This window comes from Manacus candei, unplaced genomic scaffold (assembly GCF_025592945.1).
Source record: "Manacus candei isolate 608988 ecotype Guabito, Panama unplaced genomic scaffold, ASM2559294v1 h1tg000025l, whole genome shotgun sequence".
Taxonomy (NCBI): Eukaryota; Metazoa; Chordata; class Aves; order Passeriformes; family Pipridae; genus Manacus; species Manacus candei.
In genome coordinates, this window is record NW_026138073.1 from 7,072,443 (window position 1) to 7,096,703 (window position 24,261).

Consider the following 24,261-nt stretch of genomic DNA (forward strand, 5'->3'; position numbering starts at 1 on the left):
AGCAATTTACAGGATTTCAGCAGGAAGGAGTTGGCCTGCTAACATGACATCGGTTTTTGGCAGTATCCACAGGTCATTTCAGAATTTGGAGAGTCCCTTCAATCCAAAGCTTAAATTATTAAGTGTCATCTAGAGGGGAATTGACTCAAATCTATAAGGTTTCACTGGGTTCCTGGATACTAATTCAGGCATCAGCTGGTCTGTGGTACCTGTCAACTAGCCAAAATTTTGTTGGTTACTCAGTGCCCACTACTGAAGAGAAAAAAAAGCATTGGTCCAGTGTTCACAGATATTGATCCAGACATTGCAATGAGGAGTGGAGCTGGAAGTTGTCCCTTATATTATGAGTCATCAGTGTGTAAGATTACAAAGTCCTTTACTCAAAAGCCATATATATTATATATTTCTAAATATGTTCATAACATAGGGATTAAGATAGCAATATAAAAAAATTATAATACCACTGCATTAAGGTAGGATAAAAATTCATCTGGAAAAGCAGCTCAAACATATGCCATTGCTGCTCAAGAAGAGGGATATAAACTGGAAGGACACTGGAAGTACTATTTTGTTGAGGAGACTAGAAGAGCTTGTTTTGTCCAGCCTAACAAATTGAAGGATTATGATCACTCCCTGTGCATTAAAGGAGGAAGAGCAGTTACTCAAGCTCCAACTTTGGCACAAGAAAATAGATATAAATGGGCTCCAAATGCATTCAGGCAGGAAATTGGAAGAGATTTCAAACCATCAGAGGTGTAAGGCTCAGCGGCAACCTGCCAACAGGGAGAGCAATGGGTAAAAACCCGAGACTGAGCTCCATAAATTACAAAGTGATTAGAAAATATGGTTTCTTGTAGTAGCAATCGACTACACAGGATGGCCAGGAAGCTCCTGTGGGGTCTAATCCCACTTGGATTGGACCTCAGTGAGAAGTTGTCGTATGGCAGAAGAGGGACTTCTCTTGTGAAAGATAAGGAAATAACTGTGAGAGTCTTGAAATGGGCAGACACTGATAGAAATGTGTCCTCAGCAAAGCAAGATCCCAGACTGAGCCTGGCTGCAAAGTCAGGGGAGGCAACTTCAGGAGCCAGTTTGTCTGCTGGGGCTGGCAGTCTGACAGCTGATTCTCCCTGGACTGACATAAGTTTTGAGGGCAGATGCTTAAAAATAAGTCCTTTTGTGATGTGTTTTTCACATTTTTAGGCAAGGAAGGCATGTGTAAATACATGTGAATATGCAGCCTTGAATTCCTTGGGCCTGTGGTTTGGAGAAATCCAAAGGGGTTATAACATGCCAGCTTGAATTTCTGAATACAAGGGATTTTTGAGGATTTCTATCTTTATTGTGTCTCAGTAATAGGAGCAGCTGGTTATGGGCAGAGATTTCCAATTAAACAAAAGATGGAGCTCTACTTAAGCTGTGGTGCAGCTTTCTGTATGGCTCCAGCATGCCAACATTTGAGACCCTTTTGCATGTGCCCTTACATCCCTCTTGTCAGTACAGTTGCTCTGGTTGAGGCCCTTAAAAAGTTATGAAAATCTCATCTGAACTAAAATCAGCAGCGTGAAGGTTCAGGGGATGATTTTCCTCTAAGGCAGCTGTTAGAGCTTGGACCTCAAGAGCTTTGCAGTGGTGTGAAACTTGTAACTGTCACAGGGAGTTTATTCAGGGGCTGACATACATGTTAATTCCTCTTCTGGGTCTTTTGCAAGACCTGCAGCAAGGGCCTGAGTTATAAAACCTCCAAGTTTCATCAGTTGCTGTTCAGGTCACGCAGTGAGGAAAGGAGAGTGGAGGTGAACCTACACTGAATGTGCATTTACACCTTACCTAAAGATACCCATTTTCACCACCCTGGTGTGGTAGAAAATACATTATCTGGGCCAGGCATCTCTAGGGGGACATGTGTCTCATTTGTGCCTGTGGGTCATGGTCAAGTGCATTGTACTTTCTTGTCCTTTCTTGAGACTTCTCAGTTCAGCAAACTGTTTCACTCCTCAAGAGACTAAAGTCTTGCATGCAACAAGGAAGGAGTAAGAGAGACCAAAGCAATCCTGTGCCCCAAACATATATAGTAGTGGGAGCAGAGAAGCTAATTTATAATCTGGTAGAGGAAGGACAAAAGCTCCATGAAGAGCTCTCCCTTCCTGGCAGGGCAGGGTGGATGGGAAGCCGAGTGTGCTGAGGAGAAGCTGTAACTCATGAACCCCAGTCCCAGGAGCTGCAGCTGCCTCTCATTTTGCCCCCTAACACACGTGCACACTGGAGTATTTTAAGCCAAAAGCCGCATTTCAGCACAATTTTAAAAGCTCTCCAGTTTCACTTTGAGGTAGCGGTAAGTCCATCACCTTCTCAGTGAACTCTCTCGGTATCTAAATAGCCTGGCAGTTAGCGGCTCTTATTTCAAGGCTGGAGCTGTCTAAATCCAGCCTCCAGGCATCAGACTGTACCGAATGCTTCCCAGCTGCTGGATGGAGCAGCAGTCCCGCACATGGAATGCTTTTTCCATGTGTGATGCCATTGCTGCGTGACTTGGGGGCGGCTGGGGCGGGTTAGGAGATCCTAGAGCTATTCCTTCTGCCCTGGAGCAGAGTGAATCGAGGAGTGTGAGTACATCCATGCTGCAAAAGAAAACATGACAGAACCATGTGTCTGGGCTTTTGCTCCATTTCTGTATCCTGGGGTGTTGGCCTGATCATGGTGAACCCATGGAAGCTGTTAAAATTACTTAATCCTTGAATAATCTTATTATGAGGGAGGGAGTCAACTGCTTTTGGTGGGCCACAGAAGTCAAACCACTTACCTGACATGGTTTACTCAGTTCTGAAATTTGAAGCAGCTGTGTGGTGGTCAGCAGAGGTGAGAGGCAGGGGAGAAGGGAGTGGAAAAAGGAAACTGAAAAGCCCTGAACTGCACGATATAAACTTGTCCTGGAGCTTTATTCCACCATGCAATTACAGCTTTTCCATGTTGCAGCATTATGCTAGTGAGCTGTGCCTTAGAAATCCTAGAGCATTTTAAGTGTGATACACAGGGGAATGATCAACAATGATCAATGCAGCAGATGATCATTATCACTCCTGATGCTCCAGGGGACCCTGAGCCCTGGAAGAACAGCTCTGCTGGTCAAGACCTCGCAGCAGAGACCGCTCTTGGATGCTATTGAAAGGAGTGATCTGACTCCTTTTAATCCAAATTCAATTTCTGCTTAAAAAAGAAAAATCATGTCATACACTTTCGCAAGTCTAAAACGTGTGGATGTACAGCCTTCATTCAAATGTTCCTCTTTGATGCCAGCAGGAAGCAATGTTTCCGTGGGATCTCTTACAGACCAAAAGCTGCTCCAAAGGCTTGGCAGGAATGGATGTCATTCTCAACTGGGGAGCAGCAACACTCAGACGCCTCAGCTGCCGTTAGCCCTGGGAGAGGAGCATGCAGAGAGCTGCAGAGCGTGCCAGAAAAAATAGCACTTAGAAAAATTATTTTTCCTTTGTTCCCTGCCTTTGTCCCTCTGCCTTAGGAGCGGGTTTCCAAGAGCAAACCCAACATTGCGGGATGCCGGACTGCCCGGCGCCAGGGATGGCATCTGCCTCCCGCCGCCGTGTGCTGGCACATGGGCATGCTCATGGTTCTGGGGGTGATACAGGTCTTCTCCCAACTGGGGTTTCAGGGTCTCGAGGGGCACTCCGGGTCCCTCTGGGGTGCGTGCCTGGCTGCATCCCCGCTCTTGGCAGACTTAGCCAGCAGTTCCCACTCTCCTCTCTGTTTCAGAGCATCTGGCCTTGCTGTAAGGATTGTTTTGCTTCAAGAAATAAATAAGTGCTTTGTATCCTAATGGCCTTGAAAAGGAGGACGTGCCGGATTCAGACCAAAGCACACTGAACCCGTTTTCCAGGCTCACACATGCTGTCATCTGTGGAGCTCATGTGTGAGCTGACGTGTACGAGCACTTGCAGTGTTTTTGCAGACACATTGGGAAGGTTATTTGCATGTGGCTTGTTTGGGATATTTCCCCCTTGCTTTTCTAAGGGAGGCCAGCAGGAATGAGAGAAATACTAAAGCATCAGATTTGTTTCTCTGTCAATTTTAAGTGCTCAGTGTAAAAGATCATTAATGCCTGATATGTGTTGTTCCAAAACTGGCACTGGGGAGGAGCAGGCAAGCCACAGGAGCAACCCTGCTCGCCTGGGCCAGCACAGGCTTGTCAGAGCCACTGGCTGCCTTCCCCCCTCTGCAGCCAAATCCTGTGGGAGCTCGCACGCAGCGAGCCAGGGACAGGACCACGACTGAGTGCACGCACATCAATGTGCCGACAGCTCCCCGTGCTGCTGTGCTACATCCCTGGGTGGTGTGGGATGGATTGCCAGGGCTGTGGTACCCCAGCATGGTCCCAAGGGAAATGATACTGTCCTGGGCATGGGTAGATGTCAGACAATGCTGTGTGCCTGTATTTTGAACGGGCTCCACTGTGTGTGATGATTTACTGCGCTGTGCCTGAGCAGTGGCTGACGCACCAAGGTCCCCTTTTTGGGGACATCTGTGTGCAGACACCGTACTGCATACAGTGCAGCACGTCCTGCCCTTGCAGGGCTCTTTGCAAAAACCTTGCAGATGGTTTTGCAGTTTGTTTGGTTCCATGAAAGCCGGGTGGGATTGCCCAGCTGGATGTGCCAGAGCTGTGAGGGCTGAGCAAGTCGGCACCCGTGCCAGGACACCTCGTGCTCCTTTGTAGTCCATCCCAGCAGCACAGTCATTCCAAACAGCCCAGTTTGGTGGGTGCTTTAGGAAGATGTGTTGTACTCAGGGCGAGTACAACCAAACACTGCTTCCCAACAGCAATTTGTGGCATAAGAAAAATGATATTCCCCCTCCACCTCCTTTAATTCATTGATCAAAGAGATCCTTCATCAATAGCTTAAATTTACAGGATGTTTGCAAACTTTTTCTTCTAGGAGGTGTAAGACGTTGCTCACAGACATGCTCATGTGGGTTTTGTCTTTGGTCACTCTGGGACTGTCAGGACAAACTGCAGTCCTGCCTTTATTTAGCAGTCGGGGTAGGTTTGTAAACAGTCAAAGTTAAACTGGAAACACACCCCAAACCTAGGAAGACTGCAGAACACAAAGGCATTTGTAAACTAACGTAATTACTTTCCTCAGTGCCTTTGAATAAAGTTGGCTCCACTTAAAAGGCTTTTTCTAACCCTCATTTTACATTATGTTCTTTCCTTTCTCCTGGTTTCTTTCTCTTTTAATTTCTATATCCCTCTCCTGTCCCATGCCCCCTTCCCCTTTTTGCTTCAAGCAGCTGTTAATTTCCGAAATGCGTATCAGTTTTTGTTAACAAAACTTGGTGTTTGGACGTTTCCCTTTTGAAGGTGATAATAACACCCTGGGAAGATGGATATCTGCTGTGCTGAGTTCTGGCGACCCAGAGCCTGTCCGAGTGCCTGGGAGATCTCCCTGGGGCAGGATGGGGCTTGCCCAGCTGGCCAGTGTGCCATGGCACTCAGCACCCACAGCTGGCCTGGTGTCCAGCACACTGTCCAGCCCATCCCCCTGTCATCTGTGGCCTCCCAGTGTTGTCTGAGGCCTTATTTTAACTCACAGAATCACAGAATATGCTGAATTGGAAGGGACCCACAAGGAGCATCGAGTCCAACTCTCAGCCCTGCACAGGACCATCCCCAGTAGTCACATGGTGTGCCTGAGAGTATTGTCCAAATGCTTCTTGAGCTCTGTCAGGCTTGTATTCCAGATTCCTCTGCAGTTTCTCTCATCCAGATGTGAGTGGAGGTCAGAGAGAAGTCGGGCAAATGGAGAAACGGAGGATGAACCTAGTCTGGCACCACGAGTGGCTCCTGTGTGTTAATGATGCTTGTTTGGTTAATCTTGGGCAGAGCAGATCTGTTGCGAGGGGCAGTAGGAGTGTGTAGAGCTGCGGTGTTATATGGCAGAAGTATTTAATAATAAAACAGTTACAGATACTGCACGATTTAAAAAGGAAATGTTATCCATCCGAGGTCATTGCCCCTCGCTGTTGTCCTTGTCTGGGTGCAGCTCATGTTGCAGAGCGTGTAAGGGCAGTGAGGAGCCGTCCACCGGTGCATGGGGGGTCTGGCCCTGGCCCTGCAGGGCTCCCCAGCCACAAGGCTTGTGCGTGCTCCAAACCAGAGCCGGACGGAGGAGGAGTTACTGTAACGTAAAACAGTGACCTTTTGTACAAAAGCAAAGTGCAGACTGAGCAGTTTTCATTTTCCAGCAAGTTAACATTTTCTGCATGCCTTTTCCCTGAAAAACCAGACTGATCTGAGAATCCCCTTTTCCTTCTTTTATTTTCCTTATTCTCGAGCCAGATGCTCACTTGGCGGGTCAGAAATGCAGCCGGCTGAGCACAGAGGCAGGGATGCTGGCAGCCTGTGGCACTGTCCCTCCCAGCCTTGGCTCTCCCAGCCAGGGAGCTGGGTGCATGCCGTGGGAACGGGTGATGGATGGGAGAGTATTATTTGAACAAGCGTGGCTTAACGTCAGCCTGGGCAAGGGGTGTCCTTTTGCTCTTCATCTGCACTCTGGGTGGATCTCTTGGGATAGGAGCAATGCCCCAGGTGAAAGGATCTGTGCAGCCCCAGGAAGGATGGTGGCTGGAGGAAGCCATTGACAGGCATAAGGATTTCCTCCTCATGAGATGTCCCGCAGGCGCTGGGCAAAGAGTGGCAGCTGTCTCCATTCCATCCTGTCCATGGCCACCCCCGCGGAAGGTCCCCCTGGCTGACGCGGATCCAGAGCAAACCCTTTCAGGTTATTTCAGGCAACAGAACACAGGTTTGAACCTGTTATATTTATTTTGTTTTGCTTCTCAAACCAAATTGCCCATCCCTGCCGAGCTATGTTGCTGGTCTGATGGGAACCAGTTCCTGCGGACCTGCTGAGACTGAATGGAAAACTTCCCACCGGAAGCAGGAGCGGAGCTGGGCACATACATCCTGCTGTACTGGGCTCCGGGAAGGCAGCACCCAGGCTGCTGAAGGAAGAAGAAAGAACCCCCAATCCTTACTTTTTGCCCAGGGTGAGCGTCTTAGGGCTCGTTGCTTTAGGAATTTGGCGGCTCTTCAAAAAAAAAAATAATTTATGGTCTCCTTCAACTTCAAGGACTCAGTGGGCAAAAAAATTTCATTGCAAGAAATAAAAACACAAACTAACCAATGTGAGCACAGTGCACAGCGAGCAGCCTGTTTGCACGTGGGGAGTTTGGCAGGAGAAGCCAGCAGGAGTGTGTGCCGGCCGGGCAGGCAGCAAGGAAACCTGGCAGCCCAGTAAAGGATAATGGCATCTGGGACATCACTGGAGATTTTCAACTGCAAACTCTGCTACAGGCTTGCTGCATAAACTCACGGCGCTCATTTAACATTGTGATGCTGCAATTAGTCCTTTCCAGTGTGTATATTTGCCACCTTGTGTAGCACATCATAAGAATTTAAGCGTTTTCAGTGTGCTTTGATGTCCTTGGATGAAGGATGCTCTATAAATGCAAAGTAAGTATTCCAATGTACGTAGTTTGTTTTCTTTTTAACATAACAAAATACTTCGCAGCCATTCTTTCTTTGACAGTTTCCATAGCTGGTGGGTCTGTTTCTGCTGTGCCTTAGCAAAACAAATTTAGGGTTTTGCAGTGGCATATGTTCAGCATATTCTTCAACTTCATGATACAAGCCGTTCCCTTGTCATCAGCACTGCAGAGTTACGGGTGGAAATCTGCTAAAAATCTCCCTTTCTGGAAAACATGATGATGGGGAAAGGTGGATGGTGACATCAGTTTGGGGAGGAACATAAATTGAGAAAAGCACTGGAGCAACTCTGCTTGCAGGTAGCTCTAAATGAGAGCAGGGAGTGAGGTGAATGCAAAGCAATTATTCCTGAATAAAGACAGGTTTGGATATTTATTCTGGAATAAAAGAGTATTTCTTCCTGTGGAAGGTAAGTATGTTTATGATCCACCTCTGTCAGCTTATGAGCCTACAGGCGAGCTCTCTTGCCAGCCACCCCTGTGTGACCTGACCCTGGTGTCCCCACCCCTCCCAGTGACCCACGGCAGCTTGTCATCCACAGATGCTGTGGGGTTGTGTGGGCAGAGAGGGCTTCTCTGGGGAGAGCCAGCACAGGTGGTGCTTTCTAGGCCAAAGTCCAAAACATACAGCGAGGGAAAAAGCTGATCAGAAGCTACTGCGAAGGAAGTGTCATTTGGGAAAAGCCCTGTGAAAGCTGCAGGCGGTGCAGCCACTCCAAAATGAATTGCTGAGAGCTGAGGGAGCATCTCGGGTCTAATCCCACCGCGGCAAAGGCAGAAAGCTGTGTGTGCTGGCAAAACACCCTGCATCTCTGTAGCCAAGAGCAGATTTAAGGAAGCCAGCCAGCCTTCTCCTCCTGCCCAAGCATCCAGAGGCATCTGGGTCTGCAGAGAATTCCAATCCCAGCCGAGCTCTCCCTTACCTCTTGCTTCTCCTGGTTCTTCCCAAGCCGTTCAGCTTCACTGTGGCCATTTCAGCGCAGATCAGCCAGTGAGTCCCCTCCCGGTGCTGGCCCGGCCCTTCAGTGCACGTCCCAGGTGTGGCAGTCGGAGGAGAGACGCTGGGGTTCAGGGTGTGCTTCCTCTCCGGGCTGCACTGCGCTCCCAGCGCCGGGCACGCCGTCCTCCAGCCTTTTTAATAGCTGATTTTAATTATACGCTCTGAGACAAAAGAGAAAAACTAAGCCTTCCAACAGATTTTTATCTGCTGTTTACTTCCACAAATTGCTGCAGAAAAAAGCCCGGAGGGTTTTGATGGAGGTGGAGGCTGAGATAGCCGGCAACTCGGAGGCTGCCGGGGCGCAGCCTTTTTAACCTCCCCAACCGAGGCAGGTGCCGACACATCCCCGCAGCCGGCGCAACATGCTCACGCTATGGAGGCTGACCGAGCAAACGGTAACGCGCCTGCCGCCTCGCCGGGGCTGCCACCCCTCTACCTCCGAGGAGAAAAAGGCAGTAAACCCAGAGCAGCTCCTGGCTGCCTTTCCATGCTCAAAATCTTTGGGAAGACCCAGCGCCCACTGGCTCGGGGGGTTGGCTGCTGGCTGGGCTTGGGGGCATGGGCTTGGCCGGGGAACCCCTCTGCAGTCCACTCTCTTGCTCCGTAGGTGCACCAGTACTACAGCTGCCTGCCCGAGGACAAGGTCCCCTACGTCAACAGCCCGGGAGAAAAGTCTCGCATAAAGCAACTTCTGCATCAGCTGCCACCGCATGACAATGAGGTCAGTGTCCAAAACGTGTCCTCGGACATCAGCAGGGCTGCGGGCGGAGAGTGGATGCACCTCCTGGGGTTGCTTGTGGGGGAAGCGTGGGTCATCCTTTCTCAACTCCTTTTTCTTCTTGGGGGGATTTACTTGAAGTTTGATCATGTTGCTATTTAAGTGACTGTGTTTGCTCCCTGCTTTGGTTGTGTTGGAGGTGGAGAGTTGTTTGTTTCTGAAGTTAAAAATTTTTCATCAGTTCTGCAGTTCTCTGAAATAAAAGCATTTTATCAGCCCTTGGAGGCCAAAGCCCCATTAAAAGTGGCTTGTAATGCTGTTGAGATCATCTAGAGACAGATACAAAGTTGTAAAAGCCTTTTCCCAGGTGCTGCTTCCAACTCACCTTGGGAGTGGGAGTGAGTGTGCCAAGGAGGGGCTTCACTTGGGCTGAGCCTCATGAGCTGGGAGAGCCTGGCAAGCCAGAGGTTGAGTCAAGACCAGTCAGAGCAAATAAACACTCTTACGTCTTACAAGAACGATGTGAGGCAGCAAAAAGGGTCTGGTCTTTTGACATCCTGATCTCACCAGTGAGAACGCTGGCTTCTGGTAACCCGCAAAATTTCCCTGTGTAAACAAAAAGAATCGTTTTCATGCTGCTTTCTGAAGAAACCGCTCTGGAAAATACATGCAGGTAACTTGTTTGGTCTAGGTCAGATTTTAACAGGTTTGCCTGCACGTGGCTGGGTGCCACGGGCACAGCACAGCGCTGCCAGCGCAGGGGGAGCTCCAGGCACCAGGAAGGGGCTTCTTCCTATACACCCTCAGGCCCCAACCTGCCTGCCTGCTTGCTTTCCTGGCATCTGCTTGAAACCCACAACCTCTGACAGCCAAAAATATGAGAATAAATATGCACAAATGATGCTACTCCAGCCCGTGTTGCTGCAAGTTAGACACACAAGTCTGCATGTATTTTCTGTAAATTGGCAGATTTTGCATCCAAGTTCCCCTCGTGCTCGATTTTGCTCCTTTGAACACTCAAGGTGTGTTGGTTACTCACATGAATAACCCTGCTCAGCTCCATGAATCTGCTCTCCTGCATAATGGAGACTGGATCGGGCATTGGTACTACACGTGGCTGCCTTGACTCTCCACTCGTACTCTCCATTGAGGTGCAACCAGCCAAGAACTAAACCTGCAGGATGAAAATAGCCCAGAAAACCTCAGAGTTTTATAAGCTTTGGGGAGATGGCATCATTCACTGTATCATTTTATTTTACTTATTTCCTTATTGCCTTCCAATGCAAAGATTTTGGAAATGTACAGACTTGACCCTGTGCTGGAAAAATAGTTCACAAATCACTGAAACTCCGTCATTTGCACAGGGAAAAGGGGCTGTGCTCTGGAAATGCCAGTGAAATGTTTTGAAGACCTCTGCTATAGGAGTCTGGTGGAGAAAGCAGGAAAACCATCACTCCAATTGCTGGTCTGGGTAGGACTCTGAGAATCTAACTTCTAAGACTTTTCTGCAAACTGAGCAACCAAAGAGCAACCTTTCTCTTACCCTTTCTTCTCATCTCAGCCTCTTGAAATTCCGACCAAACCCCAGATGACTGAAGCCCAGACACCTGCATTTCTCCAGTGTCCCCTGAGCCAAGGGCAGAGTTTGCATAGTCCCCATGCAGAGGTTTGCAGGGCCTGTGGGACTGCAGCTCGCTGTCTGGGGAGCCAGGAACACTCCTAACACTGAACATCACTTGTGTTTTTTAGGTCCGCTATTGCAATTCATTGGATGAGGAGGAGAAGAGGGAGCTCAAACTCTTCAGCAACCAAAGGAAGAGGGAAAATTTAGGAAGAGGCAATGTTCGGCCGTTCCCTGTAACTATGACAGGAGCCATCTGTGAACAGGTGGGTAGCAGCTGATGAACTGGCACTTGAATCAGTGAAGCACCTCTCCTGTGAAGGCAGGCTGAGAGACTTGGGCTTGTTCAGTCTGGAGAATAGAAGGCTCCAGGGAGACCTTAGAACCCTTTCCAGTACCTAAAGGGGCTACAAGAGAGCTAGAGAGAGACTCCCTATCACAGGGAGAATGGCTTTAAACTAACAGAGGGTAGGTTTAGATTAAATATTAGAAAGAAATTCTTTACTGTGAGGGTGGTGAGACCCTGGCACAGGTTACCCAGAGAAGCTGTGACTCCCCTGTCCCTGGAAGTATTCAAGGCCAGATTGGACAGGGCTTGGTCCTGGTCTAGTGGAAGGTGTCCTTGCCCATGGCAGGAGAGGTTGGAACTAGATGATCTTTAAGATCCCTTCCAGCCCAAACCATTCTATGATTTTATGAAGCTCACGGGAGAAGCGCCCACTCATGATCCCACCAGGTACGAGCACTGAGGTCTGTCAGGATGTGTTTCAAGAGCACCCTGCAATATTTGATGTGGAGTAGTCACTTCAGCTCCTGGCACTCTGCAGGGGGTGGTTGTGAGAGCAACTGGTTGGTGATGGGTGGCAGTGGGTTCACCCACACCCCCCATTAGTCACCAGCTTTTCTGACAGTGCGGCGGCCAGATCAACGGAGGGGACATGGCCGTCTTCGCCTCGCGAGCGGGACACGGCGTTTGCTGGCACCCTCCCTGCTTCATCTGCAGCGTCTGCAATGAGCTGCTGGTTGACCTGATCTACTTCTACCAAGATGGGAAGATCTACTGTGGCAGGCACCACGCCGAGTGCCTCAAGCCCCGCTGTGCCGCGTGCGACGAGGTAAGAGCCAGCTCACCCCAGCATCTGCCGCTGATGCTGCTGTCTGTGGGGGTGGTGCAAGAGGGTTCCCCTTGCTCCCTGGGTGGCATTTTCCTCTCCATCCATCCTGACCTCTGCATGGAGGCATGCACACAAAATATGATGGCTTGGCTTTGCCAAAGGTTCAGCCAAGCTTTTCCTGAGGTTTCGGGTATTCTTTGTTGCAGTATGCCTAGGACTGTTCAGAGATAGGTCCTTGTCTACATGCAGGGAGCTGGGGGGGTTCTCTGTTTCCAGTAGGAGCACAGCCCCCATACTGTGATTTTAGCCCAGGTGGGTATGGTGGTCCTCCTTTCTCCTCTATTTTCCCAGAAGAAGCCTCTGATGGGATGAGTGCTGTGTTTCCTACAGTCAGTCGTGTCTGAGCATACACACTAAGCTGAAATAGGCTTTAAGAGAGGCGATTAACAGGCTATAGGAAGCTGAACAAATGGAATACAAAACTGATATAGAAAACCATACAGAGTCGTCTCTGAGCATTTCTCAAGTGTCAATCTCTGTTTAAAAGGCTGGTGAAGGAAATTGTTCTGGTTTTTAAAGTTACAAAAACCATAGTGTGGAAAACCATCTGTACTATAAAATACCACGTCCTATCTTTGCAAGCGTGTAATAGTAAATATCCAAGGCTATATGCACTTCATATCTGAAGAGCATTGATGTATGTATCCAATTAAATTTGTAGCATTACCAGTGAAAAACAACCTCTAACCATTCGATTGGCCCTATTTCTTTGTGGCTTAGGCTGGGTAATTTTTTTTCACGTACTTTTTATCCCTGCAAATTCTTGTTTAAGTCTTTCATTCAACTCCTTCTTTAACACGCTTTTCTTCTACTGAAACATCCAATGCTAATTGTGAGAAAGGGTAATTCAGGGCTAAGAGGATCTGCAGGTGAAAAGGTTTTAGTGTGCCTTGTGACAGGGCAGAGAACCAGGGAGCAGAGCCAGGGCTTCTTGGTCCCTTGACTTGGCTTGGGAGTTGAGATGGAATGGGGATGCGAAACAGAGACAGCAAGAAAGCATCTGCTGAAAATATTTTAAATGGCTGCTTCACCAGCTCACCCTTAACAGTGTTCTGTGCCTCAGTTTCCCCACTGGTATAATGACTGCAATCACCTTGATAAGCACACAGGGTAGGGTACTGGCAACTGTGAGGAGCCAGGTAGCTCTGTCTTCTCTCTCCCCCATGGAGATGCCACTTCTCCTTGTGCTTTTGCTCATCCTTTGTGCTCAGGTCCCTGTTTCAGAGATGGCTAAATGTGTTCCAGTAAGTGGCTGCTCTGTTCTTCAGAAGTCCACCAGATCGATAGGTTGTGTATAAGCGTGTTTATTACCCTGATCGACCCTGTCAGCTGATGGATGAGCTTCGAGCACGTTACTGCAGCTCTGCCTTAACGCTTTGCAGTCCGGGCAATAACTTGCTCCTGAGGTATTTGCATTTTAATGGATTTTCCTATGAAAGGATGGATGCCCCTGCCACAAGCCAAACCATGGGAATTTCTCACGCTGGACTGGGGTGGCTAGCTGTAAAACTTGGAGGTTGTATGAACAAATGGGAATAGCTACCACGCACAGGCCAGAGGCACAGAGGTTGGTGTCTGTGTCCCAGGACCCCTTTCTGACCAACTCTGCTCCACGTTTGTGTTTTCCCCCCAGATCATTTTTGCTGACGAGTGCACAGAGGCCGAAGGGCGGCACTGGCACATGAAGCACTTCTGCTGCTTTGAGTGTGAGACGGTGCTGGGGGGGCAGCGGTACATCATGAAGGATGGCAGGCCCTATTGCTGCAGCTGCTTCGAGTCCCTCTACGCTGAGTACTGCGACACCTGCGCCCAGCACATCGGTACGTGCCAGCGGTGCCAGAGGGCAGCGGGGCAAACCTCTGCCTGGGGGGTTGTTTATGGCAAGAGCTGTTACTTTAAGACACTGTGGGGCTGCGGGCAGGACTGCCTGTGGCTGGGGTCTGCTCCAGCCTCTTGTACCCCTCTCCCATCCCACCAAGGAGGTGGCACAGTGATTTATTTGGTCAAACCACTGTTTATCCCTTTCTGTAGTCAGAGAGGGGAGAATTAATTATCAGAGGGTACCTCAGGAGCTGTGGCAGCTAGTGGTGAAAGCCTTCCCTGGCCTAATGTAACGCATGCTTTTTTTCCTTTAAATCTCATTTTCCTGTGAACAACCTGGTTCTTCAACACAGATTTTTCCCATCCAGGCTTGCCAAAAGATCACTGTCAGAAAAGGTGCTTGATCATTAGGCATCATTATTGTTTCTGTTTGCCTTTTTAAATCAACCCCGCAGATAGGTGTTCTCAGACAGAAAGAAATAACTCATGAGGGTCCATCTGTGTTTCTAGAACAGTGGTTTAAAATGCACTTTATTCAGGGGGATATGCTGTCCCCCAGCCGGGTGGGCTGGGAAGCACCTTGCTGCTCTCCCCAATCCCCTTTGCCACTTGGCTGAGCACTTACTCGTGAGCATGCAGGCAGCTCTCCTTTTGCCCACAGAGGTGAGCTCACATGTTCAAATATTTCAGGGGCTGCAGAGAAAGAAAAACCAAACATTTTGCTCTTGTGCACCAGCCAGATGGCACAGGGAGGGGAAATTCAGGGCTTCAGTGAAGCACTTGGGAGGATGCGTTTGCTGTGACCTGCAGCACATCCTTCCCGAAAGCTCAGCTGCAGAGCGGTGAAGAAGCAGCTGTTAACGCTTCTCACATACTCCCTTCTCTTGTGCTTCCCCATCTGCTGATCTTCAGTCTGACCAGCTGGCTGGAGCCTGCTGACTGTTAGGTTTTCAGGGTAAAATCCCTGTTTTGGTGCATATTTGCACATTTCTAGCAAAGGAGGGTCTGCAACCGTTTTGCTGCAAGTTGCTCATAGCAGTCATTAAGTGCTGTGCTTAAGAGCCACATAAATCAGAGGTAAGCATGTGCTTGTAAGGCTTGGGTTGGGTAGGTGAGGATAGAGAAAGGAGGCTGCGCTCCTTCCTCTCCAAGATGGCTTTGGGCAGTGGAAAAGGAGCTGATAGGATCCCACCCACCGTCTTGTCTCTTAATTGCCCAGAAGTGTAGCACTCCAGTCTGTATAAAAGCATTTTGCTCGTTATGAGGGGAGAAAAAACCTGATTACACCAAACCTAATTTAGGCTGGAATAAAACAGACCATTAACATACTGCTCATTTTTAAGTTATCTGGCAGCACTCGGCCCCCCAGCGACACGGCCGCGGCGGGTGTGTGAGCACATGCTGTGCACACAGGGGGTGCAGCACCCGCCGTGCTGGCCAGCCCATGCTGTGCATGGCAGTTTCTCAGGTAACGAGGGTTTTTGCCATGAACAGCAGTTTAAACAAGTGGATAAATGTTATAATTGAAACCTCAGGAGCTTTGCTCACGGCTCTGACTGAGAGCAGTGTGCAGACGTGTGCCCCCTGGGGTTTTGCGGGTGGGGGACAGACTGTTTGCATCAATTCCCTTACTGAGCCCAAGGCGGGCTGGCGAAGCAACCCAGGAAATGCGTCTGGGTGCAAGGCAAGGGTGTGTGTTTGACCCCTGGGGCCAGCTGTTTCTATTCTGTTTTGGAGAAGGGGCTCCAGAAGACAAAATAAAATTGGGATGGGGCCGCAGCAGCAGCAAGGGACAGGGATGTCATCTGGTCTGTTACATGTTTAACCAGGGCAGCACAAATTCCTCATTATGGTTCAGTTAGAGGCTTTTTGTTTTTTTAAATAGGCAACATGTTATTGCTTTGACTTCAAGGACTTTATGGAGAACTTCTTGCATTCCTTTGCTTTATGATCGGAAATATCCCCATTTAATTCAAAATAGCTTGAGGCATGGTTCTGCTGCCCTTCCTAACATTGAGTAACTCCCAAGCAAAGGCCTGGAATTAGAACTGGGAGGAATTAGAAATGGGATTAGTTTCATGTGTTGGAGAAACCCTGAAAAAGGACTTTTGAGACTGAGACCAGGTGCATGTCACTCACAGGGGATTATAGAGTCATGAAATGCTTAAGGTTGGAAGAGACCTTAAAGATCATCTTGTTCCAACCCCCCACCATGGGCAGGGGCACCTTCCACTAGACCAGGTTGCGCAAAACCCCGTCCAGCCTGACCTTGATGCAGGTGTTGTGCAGTGTTAAGTGACCTTGACACTGTGCATCTTCCTCCTCAAGGTATCGACCAGGGCCAGATGACATACGATGGCCAGCACTGGCACGCCACCGAGACCTGCTTCTGCTGTGCTCAGTGCAAGAAGTCCCTGCTGGGACGGCCCTTCCTGCCCAAGCAGGGTCAGATCTTCTGCTCCAGGGCCTGCAGCATTGGCGATGACCCCAATGGCTCCGACTCCTCCGACTCGGCTTTCCAGAGCGCGCGAGCCAAGGAGTCCCGCCGCAGCGCCAAGATCGGCAAGAACAAGGGCAAAGGCGAGGAGGGGGCACGCAGCCCGTGCAACCAGCTGCAGGTCACCTCCAACCGTCTCTCCACCGATGTGGACCCGCTGTCCCTGCAGATGGATCTGCTGAGCCTGGCCAGCCAGACACCAAGCCTCAACAGGGACCACTTGTGGAGGAGCCGGGACGAGCTCTATCACTACGGTGGCAAGATGGAGCAAAGTCAGTCCCAAACCCCCTTGCAGCTTCTCAGCCAGTGCAACATAAGGACCTCCTATAACCCCAGCCAGGTCCCAGGCTCACAGCCAGATTTATGGGGAAAACATTTCAGCAACCCAAAGAGGAGCTCCTCGCTGGCGATGAAGAGCCACGGCAGCAGCTTCATCCAGGACTGCAGAGAGGACTACTACTCGGGGAGGCTTCGCTCACAGGAGAGCTACAGTGACATGTCCAACCAGAGCTTCCCTGAAGCCAGAGGAAGTGTCAAAGTCCCCAAGTACGAGGAGGAAGAGGAAGGTGGGATGCCAACACCGCAGTGCCGCACCCGTCACCCCATCAATGCCCTCAAGTTCACAGAGGACCTGACGCCCACCGAGCAGACTCCCCGGGGCTCCATGGAGTCCCTTGCACTCTCCAATGCAACAGGTATGTCACCCCTGCTCCTGCCACCCATAGACCACCCCAGGATGCCCTCCATGTGATTGAGTCCCTGGTGTTCTGGGTCAGTGCCATAGCAGGTGTCTTCTCATTATGAGAGTGACCGACAGCTTGGGGACCACGGCTTGGTGACATGGGCTTGCCTGCCTGGCCCCCGTGTGCCTGGCAGCCCCTCTCCCTTTGCTTGCTGGTTTACCAAATGCAGGGCTTTATGGATGGCTGGCCTTTCTGTGCAGCTCAAAACAAGTATTTTCAAGCTCTTTAATCCTCCCTTTTGTGAAGAGAGGAGTAAAATCAAGGCCAGTTGCCAACTCAGAGGCAGATTCCAGGCTTCAGCGCTTGAAGGACTGCTGTCAGCTGCCCTTGCAGGCTAAAAATATTTTTAAATGCTTTGAAATAGGCCCAGTTAGCCCCTTTTGAGTGTTATGCCATCCTCAATCACATGACTAGTTAAATTCCTCCCCCTCTGTGCACAGCTCTTTAATTCCTCTTCCCCAATCCCTCAGTAAAAACTGCAGGGAAAAGCCTGGCGAGATGCTTGTCCTATCAAGCTGAGCCCGTTTCTCACGAGAGCATCCCAGGGTCATATTTCTCAGACCTCTCACCCCAAACGTGTTTGGGTTTCATTTGTGGCTGCGGGGATGGGGGTGTGTGTCTGTGTGGGGCTCTGGTCCACAGCTGGCACTGGGCAGTCTCAGTCCTTCCTGCAGCTCACTCTACTCCACTCATGTGGCACAGCTATCCTTGCTTCTGAGTCCCTCAGCAGAGAAAACTTCTCAGGAAAGAGAATAGTGGGCCTGGTTTGCTCGCCAGAGATGCTGCCTTGCTGCTTCTTTGCGGCTCCCCTGGCTTTTCTCTGTTCCAGCTAAGCCGTGCTTGGATTTGGGCAGGTCCTGCACCTGAACCCCTGCAAAACAGAGTCCTTGTCACTGGCAGTGAGTGGCCTGTGGAGTGTTTGGTACCCAGTCCCGAGGATGCCCCACAGGGTGCTGGCACTGAGTGGTGGGGATGCGCCGGCGAGGATCGCTGGGCCCATGGAGAGCTGAGCCCGGCTGAACCCGAACTCTGGGCTCTGCCCTGCCTGGATGGACAGGTTTGCTCTGCTACACCCTTGCCTCCTCACCCGCTCCCGGGATTTGGTGTGTTTGTTTAGGGAAGCTGCCAGCCCCATGGCAATATGTGAAATGATCTCTGTGTTCAACCAGGATCTCCTTATCCAGCAAGCAGCAAAATGGGGGAGAGAAGCTAATGAGCTGGGAAGGGTTTTGCTCAAACAGCCTCAAATATACTCAGAGGAGTAGATGTGAAATGGAGAGGGAGTTGGGAATCGCTCTCTGAAACAAGATTTCCCTAAGCAAAGCTCCACATTTCCAAAGCCTCTTGTGTTCCTAAAAACTCGTATTGCGTAAACCCCATCTGTACAAAGAGTCTTGAGCAACACCAAGCTCGGATGAGTAGTCCCTGTGCAGCGTAGGGGTTGTTGCATGCTTTGGAGCTGAAGTGTAGCAAGTTATTGGGGATACAGGTCAAGAGGCAGGAAATATGACAGGGCCTTCGTATTGGAGTGAAAATCATTCTGTCTTTCATTTTAGAAACCCCTTTTAAGAATGCTGAGAGGGAAACCTCCCAAAGGCACCCATCCTCCATACAGAGCCAAAGTATGAGTTTCCTTACAGGCAGTGCCTGCCTTAATATTTCACTGCTTTCCTGCTTTCTGGAGCAGATGCTCAGCGTGATGGGGCTTGCAGCAAGTGTACACTGTTCCTCTGCAGAGCGAGGTGATAACATTTTTATTAATGTGTAAGGTTCTAATAATTTTCCTTGCTCTGGGAGCTGGCTCAGCTGAGCTGGTGGCACTGCAGCAGCAACAGGCAGCTACCCCAGGGCCATGTCTGCAGTTATCATCCAATTTAATTGGCAGCATTTTGAGGACAGGGAGACCTGAGGGAGAGCAGGTTTTTGGGCAGGTGGTGTCAGGGCACACCACCCCACTGCCTGGCTTTTCCCATCCCTGCCATCCCCTCTGGGGCCAAGCAAGCTGCCCAGCAGGCACCCTACAGAGCTCCTCCCAACACAGCCCGGGGGTCTGGCTCACCCCCTTCCCTCCACCCCGCATTCCCCAGCTCTGCTTTGCCAGAACCTCCCAGGCATCCACATATGAGGTCCCTTTGAGCTACCGATGCTTCACAGTTGCTCCACCTTATAAAGTGAAATAATTAACACCGCATCCATCTAAGGTTTTATGGCATCGCTGAAAACGTTCTGGTTTTTATAGGGAGCTGAAGGGCAAACAGTCCCTGACCTGCAGAGCACATGTTAAAAGCTGGTCCCTCCCTGGCAGCAGATTTTGCTGTGATGTTTCTATTATGACTTTAACTACTAATTAGCTGGAGACGTCAGTAAATGCAGATAACTTATAGGGTGTGCAGCGGTAATCCCTGTCCTTTGGCCGGAAGGCTGCCTGCTGTGAGCAGATGCTGTTCCCTATAATATTTCGGGGTCAGCCATTGTGTAGGCCAAGATCTACGTGACCCCAATCTCCTGCAAGACCCCAGGTTTCTACCTTACCCAAAAGGCTCTGTTAATCACTTTAAAGCCAATTCCTCATGGATTAGTAAAGAGGTGAGACACCGTGTTAATCCTGGGCACCTGCCCTCACAGTTCTGGGTTGTGCTCTGCTGTCACCGTGGGCATTAGTGCACCAGCAGACACAGTAGTGGCAGAGGTGGTTGTGACCCTCCTTGTGCTCTGTTTTGGGGTTAGAATTAGGTGGGAGTGTCTCCGCTGTGCTCTGATTTGTGCTTGTGTAATTGCCACAAATGCTGATGTGATTTAAACACATCCAGTGGCAAAGGGCAGAATTTCCTGCTGGTGGAGGGCATCTCTCCTTCCCCTGCACGTTTCTGTTTGAAAAATCCCTTTTCTGCCATCAGCTGAAGACTACAACAGACTTTGATCCACTACAGTTTGGAGACTGGGTCCTCCTCTTGCCCAACATGGCCATTAGATGGAGAGACAAAGAGCAAAATATATTTCCCAACCCATTTTCCAAGAGAGAGCTCATTTTTGCTGATGTTATAATTTTATATTATCTTTTATATTTTTATTTCCTTTGGCTGCTTTTGTTTTTTGTTTGTTTTTTTTTTAATGGCATTAGTAACAACACAAACCAGGGGATCCTACAGCAATGTTTACCTCATAGCTCCCTGCATCAGGACAGTGCTAAGATGAAATTTGTCCAGGAAGCTTTGCTCATGATGAGAAGCCTGAACCAACCAGAGGTTAGTCACTTCCCAGAAGATACTCAGTCCATCAACCCTGCTCCCAGTGCTTGTGCTTGTGTTCCCCTATAAAAAAAGGTTTTGCAGGCACTGTGTGTGCCTGGCAGCAGAATTAGAAATCAAGAACTGATCTCTGCTGATTCCAAGCAGTTATTTCCAGAAAATGCCAGCTGGTCAAATAGTCCACTTAAGAAAGTACCTGCAGGCTAAATGTTATTCTCTTAGAACAGTCTCTGTGTGCCCCTTGCAGAGAGTAGGAGCGCTTTGGAGGTAGAAGTGTCATTGAATGGTGACACTGTTGTGTGCAAAGGAGAAATAGATTTCAAAGGATTCCTTGAGAAGATGAGTTTGGGTGAAGGGAACAGCCTCATCTGTCACAGTCATAAATCCAGTTTAAAAAGATGTTAAACAGCAGTGCTGTTACAGGGTGAAATGTCATTTCACTTGTATGGCACACATTGCTCCTGCCATCAGTGTTATGAGATACCTAAAGGCCCCAATTAGTTCATTTTTCCAGGACTAGACAACAGTTGTGATATACCCAGCAAATGGAGAGAAAGGACATATGAGTATGCACGTGGGTCAGGGCTGATCCCTGCATGTCTGAGTTGTGACCTGACAGCATCATCATCTCCAGTCCCTCTTCTTCCTCTGCTTGAGGAGGAGCTGAAAGCTGCAGGACGGGTGAGGGGGAGAACAAACCATGTTCCTCAGGGACAGGGTTATATTTTCTGGAGAAATATTCATTGATCCAGTCTCTCCTGCACTGAGGGCTTGGGAGCAGCTCCTGAACACCCTCAAGGATGGCAGTGAGGTGTGAGGGATCTGAAAAGTGGTCCCCATCCCCATGTCCTCAGCAGCACTGCATCCTGTGAGGGCTCCTCTCTCCTGTGGGCTGGAGAGGGCAGATGCCCCAGGCGCTCCAACTGAGTTCCAGAAAATGACACATTTACTGTTCCTGGCTTTTTCTGAGAAAAAAAGGAGGCTCCCAGCTCTCCAGCATGTTCTTATCACTCTCTTTTCCCCAGACACGGGCAGCGCAAAACTGCTTCCAAGTCGGAAGATGAGATCCCTGGGAGGATTTCGTGCAATTTTGAGACCTGAGTATAACACTCCCCAATCCAAGCCAGATAATTTCGAAACCCATGTGAAGATAAAGGTTTTCCATCCCAAAGGCCCAATGTCAAAACACTATAAAACCTGTCAGGAGTGTTTCTTCTCCCCTTTACTCGCCTCTTGCTGCTCAGCCTGTGGGAGGTTTGATGTGGGTGCTGCAGGATCAGCCATATGTATGGCTTCACCCCTTCAGTGTCACATGTGGACAGTGCAAAGCATGTAGACTAAGAACCAAACCAGAGGGAGACCCAAAATGGACTTCTAAAAGGACATGTTGTCAGGGTAAGCAATGGCACATCATCCCCAATCCAGCATGTTGGCTGTCCTGCTTCATCTCAGGAGCTGGGGATGGTAATGAAGAGGTTACAGGGAGGCTTTTGGGTTAAAATCCAGCCCCTTTCCCAAGCAGCACTCGCTGAGAGAAGGACCGATCAGGTGGGAAATACACCCTGACACCCATGGGTGGCAGATGGGGGCACACCATGGGAGGCTGTTGGGACTGCAACCCACTTGGTGAGTGCTCTGCTTTCCCCCAAATCGTTTAGTTTCCATAATTTCCAGTTACATAAGGGTTGTGCTTTATTTCTGCGTGCCCTGAGGTCGCTCAAAAGTGAGATGGGGCTGAGCTATAAACAAAGCCCTGGGCAGGCTGTTTTTCCTTAAGTTCCTTTTTAGTTCTTGGGATTGACCTTGAAATAAACCTGGTTTGAGGGGTTTGAGGATGTGCCTGCCCGATGCTGTGGGAGAGAAGGCTCTGACACAGGGGGCTGGACATGAGATGCTGTGCTGCATTTAAACACTGGCTATCCAGGCTAGGTGCCAGGTTTTGGTGCTGGCAGGCACCTCTGTGGGGCTCAGGTGGTGAGGGCTGTAGTGTACAGGTATATGTGTACACTGTGATAAATGTAAAGGCAAGAAGCAAGTGTCAGCACAGCCCTGTTTGTTCGCAATATCCTAAGTCAGGGCATTTTGCGTTCCCCTGCCGGGGTGAAACAGCTGATGCTCTCTCTGCAGTGGGATGCTGGCTCACCCTGTGTTAGCCCAGCTTCATGGGGAGTTTGATTTAATGGGGGCTGGGAGCTGCTTCCCCTCACGGGGGGCTCCACTCCCAGCCTCACACCCAGCCTACGCACTCTCTGCGGCCTCTCTGCTGTCATTTGCCGAGTGGTTTAATAATTCATAATTAATGCAACTTGCAGCCCCGGTTTAGCAAAGCACACAGTGGGGTTTAAGTGCCTCCGAGTGCTTTGTTGTGGCAAGTTTGCAGAGGTGATGCTCACGAGGGATATCTTTGTGCTGTCACTTTGCTTATTCGGGTGTTATTTCCCTTGGCAATGTTTATGGGATAAACACGGTTCTTAATAGGGGTGGGGAGGGACTTCAGAGGGGATTGTGCAGCGTGTTCTCATCAAACCTGAGCGTTAACCAGAAGCCTGCTTTGTGTTCCTGGCGCTGCAGCCAGCTCGAGTTCTGTATCGAACGCCCGCGGACGAGCTGCAGCTCTCACTTGTGCTCATCCGAAAGGCGTGCGTTTCCATGGCTCCGGGGTGAAATATTGAGCCTGGCAGCCCCACGCAGCGGAGAGCGGCAGCAAAAAAAACCTGCTGTGTCCACGTGCGCCGCGGTGCCAGCACCGATCGGGCCGTGGGGCAGCCACCGGCCGGTGCACCGCGCAGGCGGCAGCAGGTGCCATCTCTCCTCTTACAGTGCAAGGGCCTCTGGGGCAGCCAGTGATGGATGCGCTCAGTGCCTCGGAGCATCGTTTTGCAGCAGGAAATTTTGGTGGGGTCAGCACGTTGCCCCTGGTTTTGCACCCTGGTAATGGTCTTGTGATGTGATAGCAACCATCCCCTGCCACAGGCCCAGAGCGGGGCTTCTGGTCCCCTGGATGGCCTTGGGAAACAGATTCTCAGGTTTCCTTGTTAGAAAAAAGTCGGGGCTGTGTGGTGGGGTCTCCCCTCGCATGCTCTTTCTTCCAGGTTGGGGCTTGCTCGTGTTATTAGCTGTGTTGCCAGATGAAACACTTCATTAAGAGGGAGCTGCAGCGGCTGTAAATAAATATTGGTAACTCAAGAAGATGGGACCTCGTGCACAAGTGTAGCTCTGGAATGGCAGATAACCTCAGCAGACACCTTTACGCTCTCCAGGGCAGTGTGGGAGCAGGGACTTGGAGCTGCCCTGCGTGTACCTGGGCATCCCTGGCCTTTAGGTGCCAGGGAAGCTCTCCAGTGCTGGAGCCTGCCTCAGCCACCTTCTGCTGTGATTACACAGGGAGAGTTTTCTTCTTCTCCAAGCTGAAATTTTCCTTGCAGGAGTCAGCAGACCTGGAGAATTAATGTATTCCCTCCTCTTTGCAAGCATTTTTTTCCATATTTGAAGGCTGTTATTATATCCCCTTCAGCCTTCTCTCTTCTAGACTAAACAATCCCTGCTCTTTCAAACTTTATCCCCAGGTTATACTTTCTAGATGAAATTTTTTTTAGACAAATGGTTATTGCTGTCCCCTGAACTCACTGCGGTCATACCGGAGCTCTCCTGGCTTGCTCCCACTATGCTTTGCTGAGCCTTTGTCGCTCCACAGGGAGGGACAGGATCATATCGGGAGCTTAGAAAGACTAATGTGGGCCTAACCCCACTCATGATGCTTTACACTGGCATAAATGTAATATTCAGCCTGGAGGCACCTTTGTGTTCCATGAGGATTTTAACTTGCATCCTCAACCTAATACCTGCTCTGAGCATCATAAGAACTATGCAGAGCT

The 24,261-nt window shown here is 49.8% G+C and overlaps 1 protein-coding gene across 4 annotated transcripts in view; it reads left to right on the forward strand.

Moving 5' to 3' along the window:
- PRICKLE2 (prickle planar cell polarity protein 2) overlaps positions 1 to 24,261 on the forward strand; it is a 104,716-nt gene that overhangs the window by 75,431 nt on the left and 5,024 nt on the right. For all 4 annotated transcript variants that reach the window (XM_051788789.1, XM_051788792.1, XM_051788791.1 and 1 more), the window contains 5 exons: positions 9,171 to 9,284; positions 11,031 to 11,168; positions 11,814 to 12,017; positions 13,711 to 13,897; positions 16,227 to 17,090. In XM_051788789.1, the coding sequence (XP_051644749.1) occupies positions 9,171 to 9,284; positions 11,031 to 11,168; positions 11,814 to 12,017; positions 13,711 to 13,897; positions 16,227 to 17,090 (1,507 nt within the window). The remainder of the gene's footprint in view (positions 1 to 9,170; positions 9,285 to 11,030; positions 11,169 to 11,813; positions 12,018 to 13,710; positions 13,898 to 16,226; positions 17,091 to 24,261) is intronic.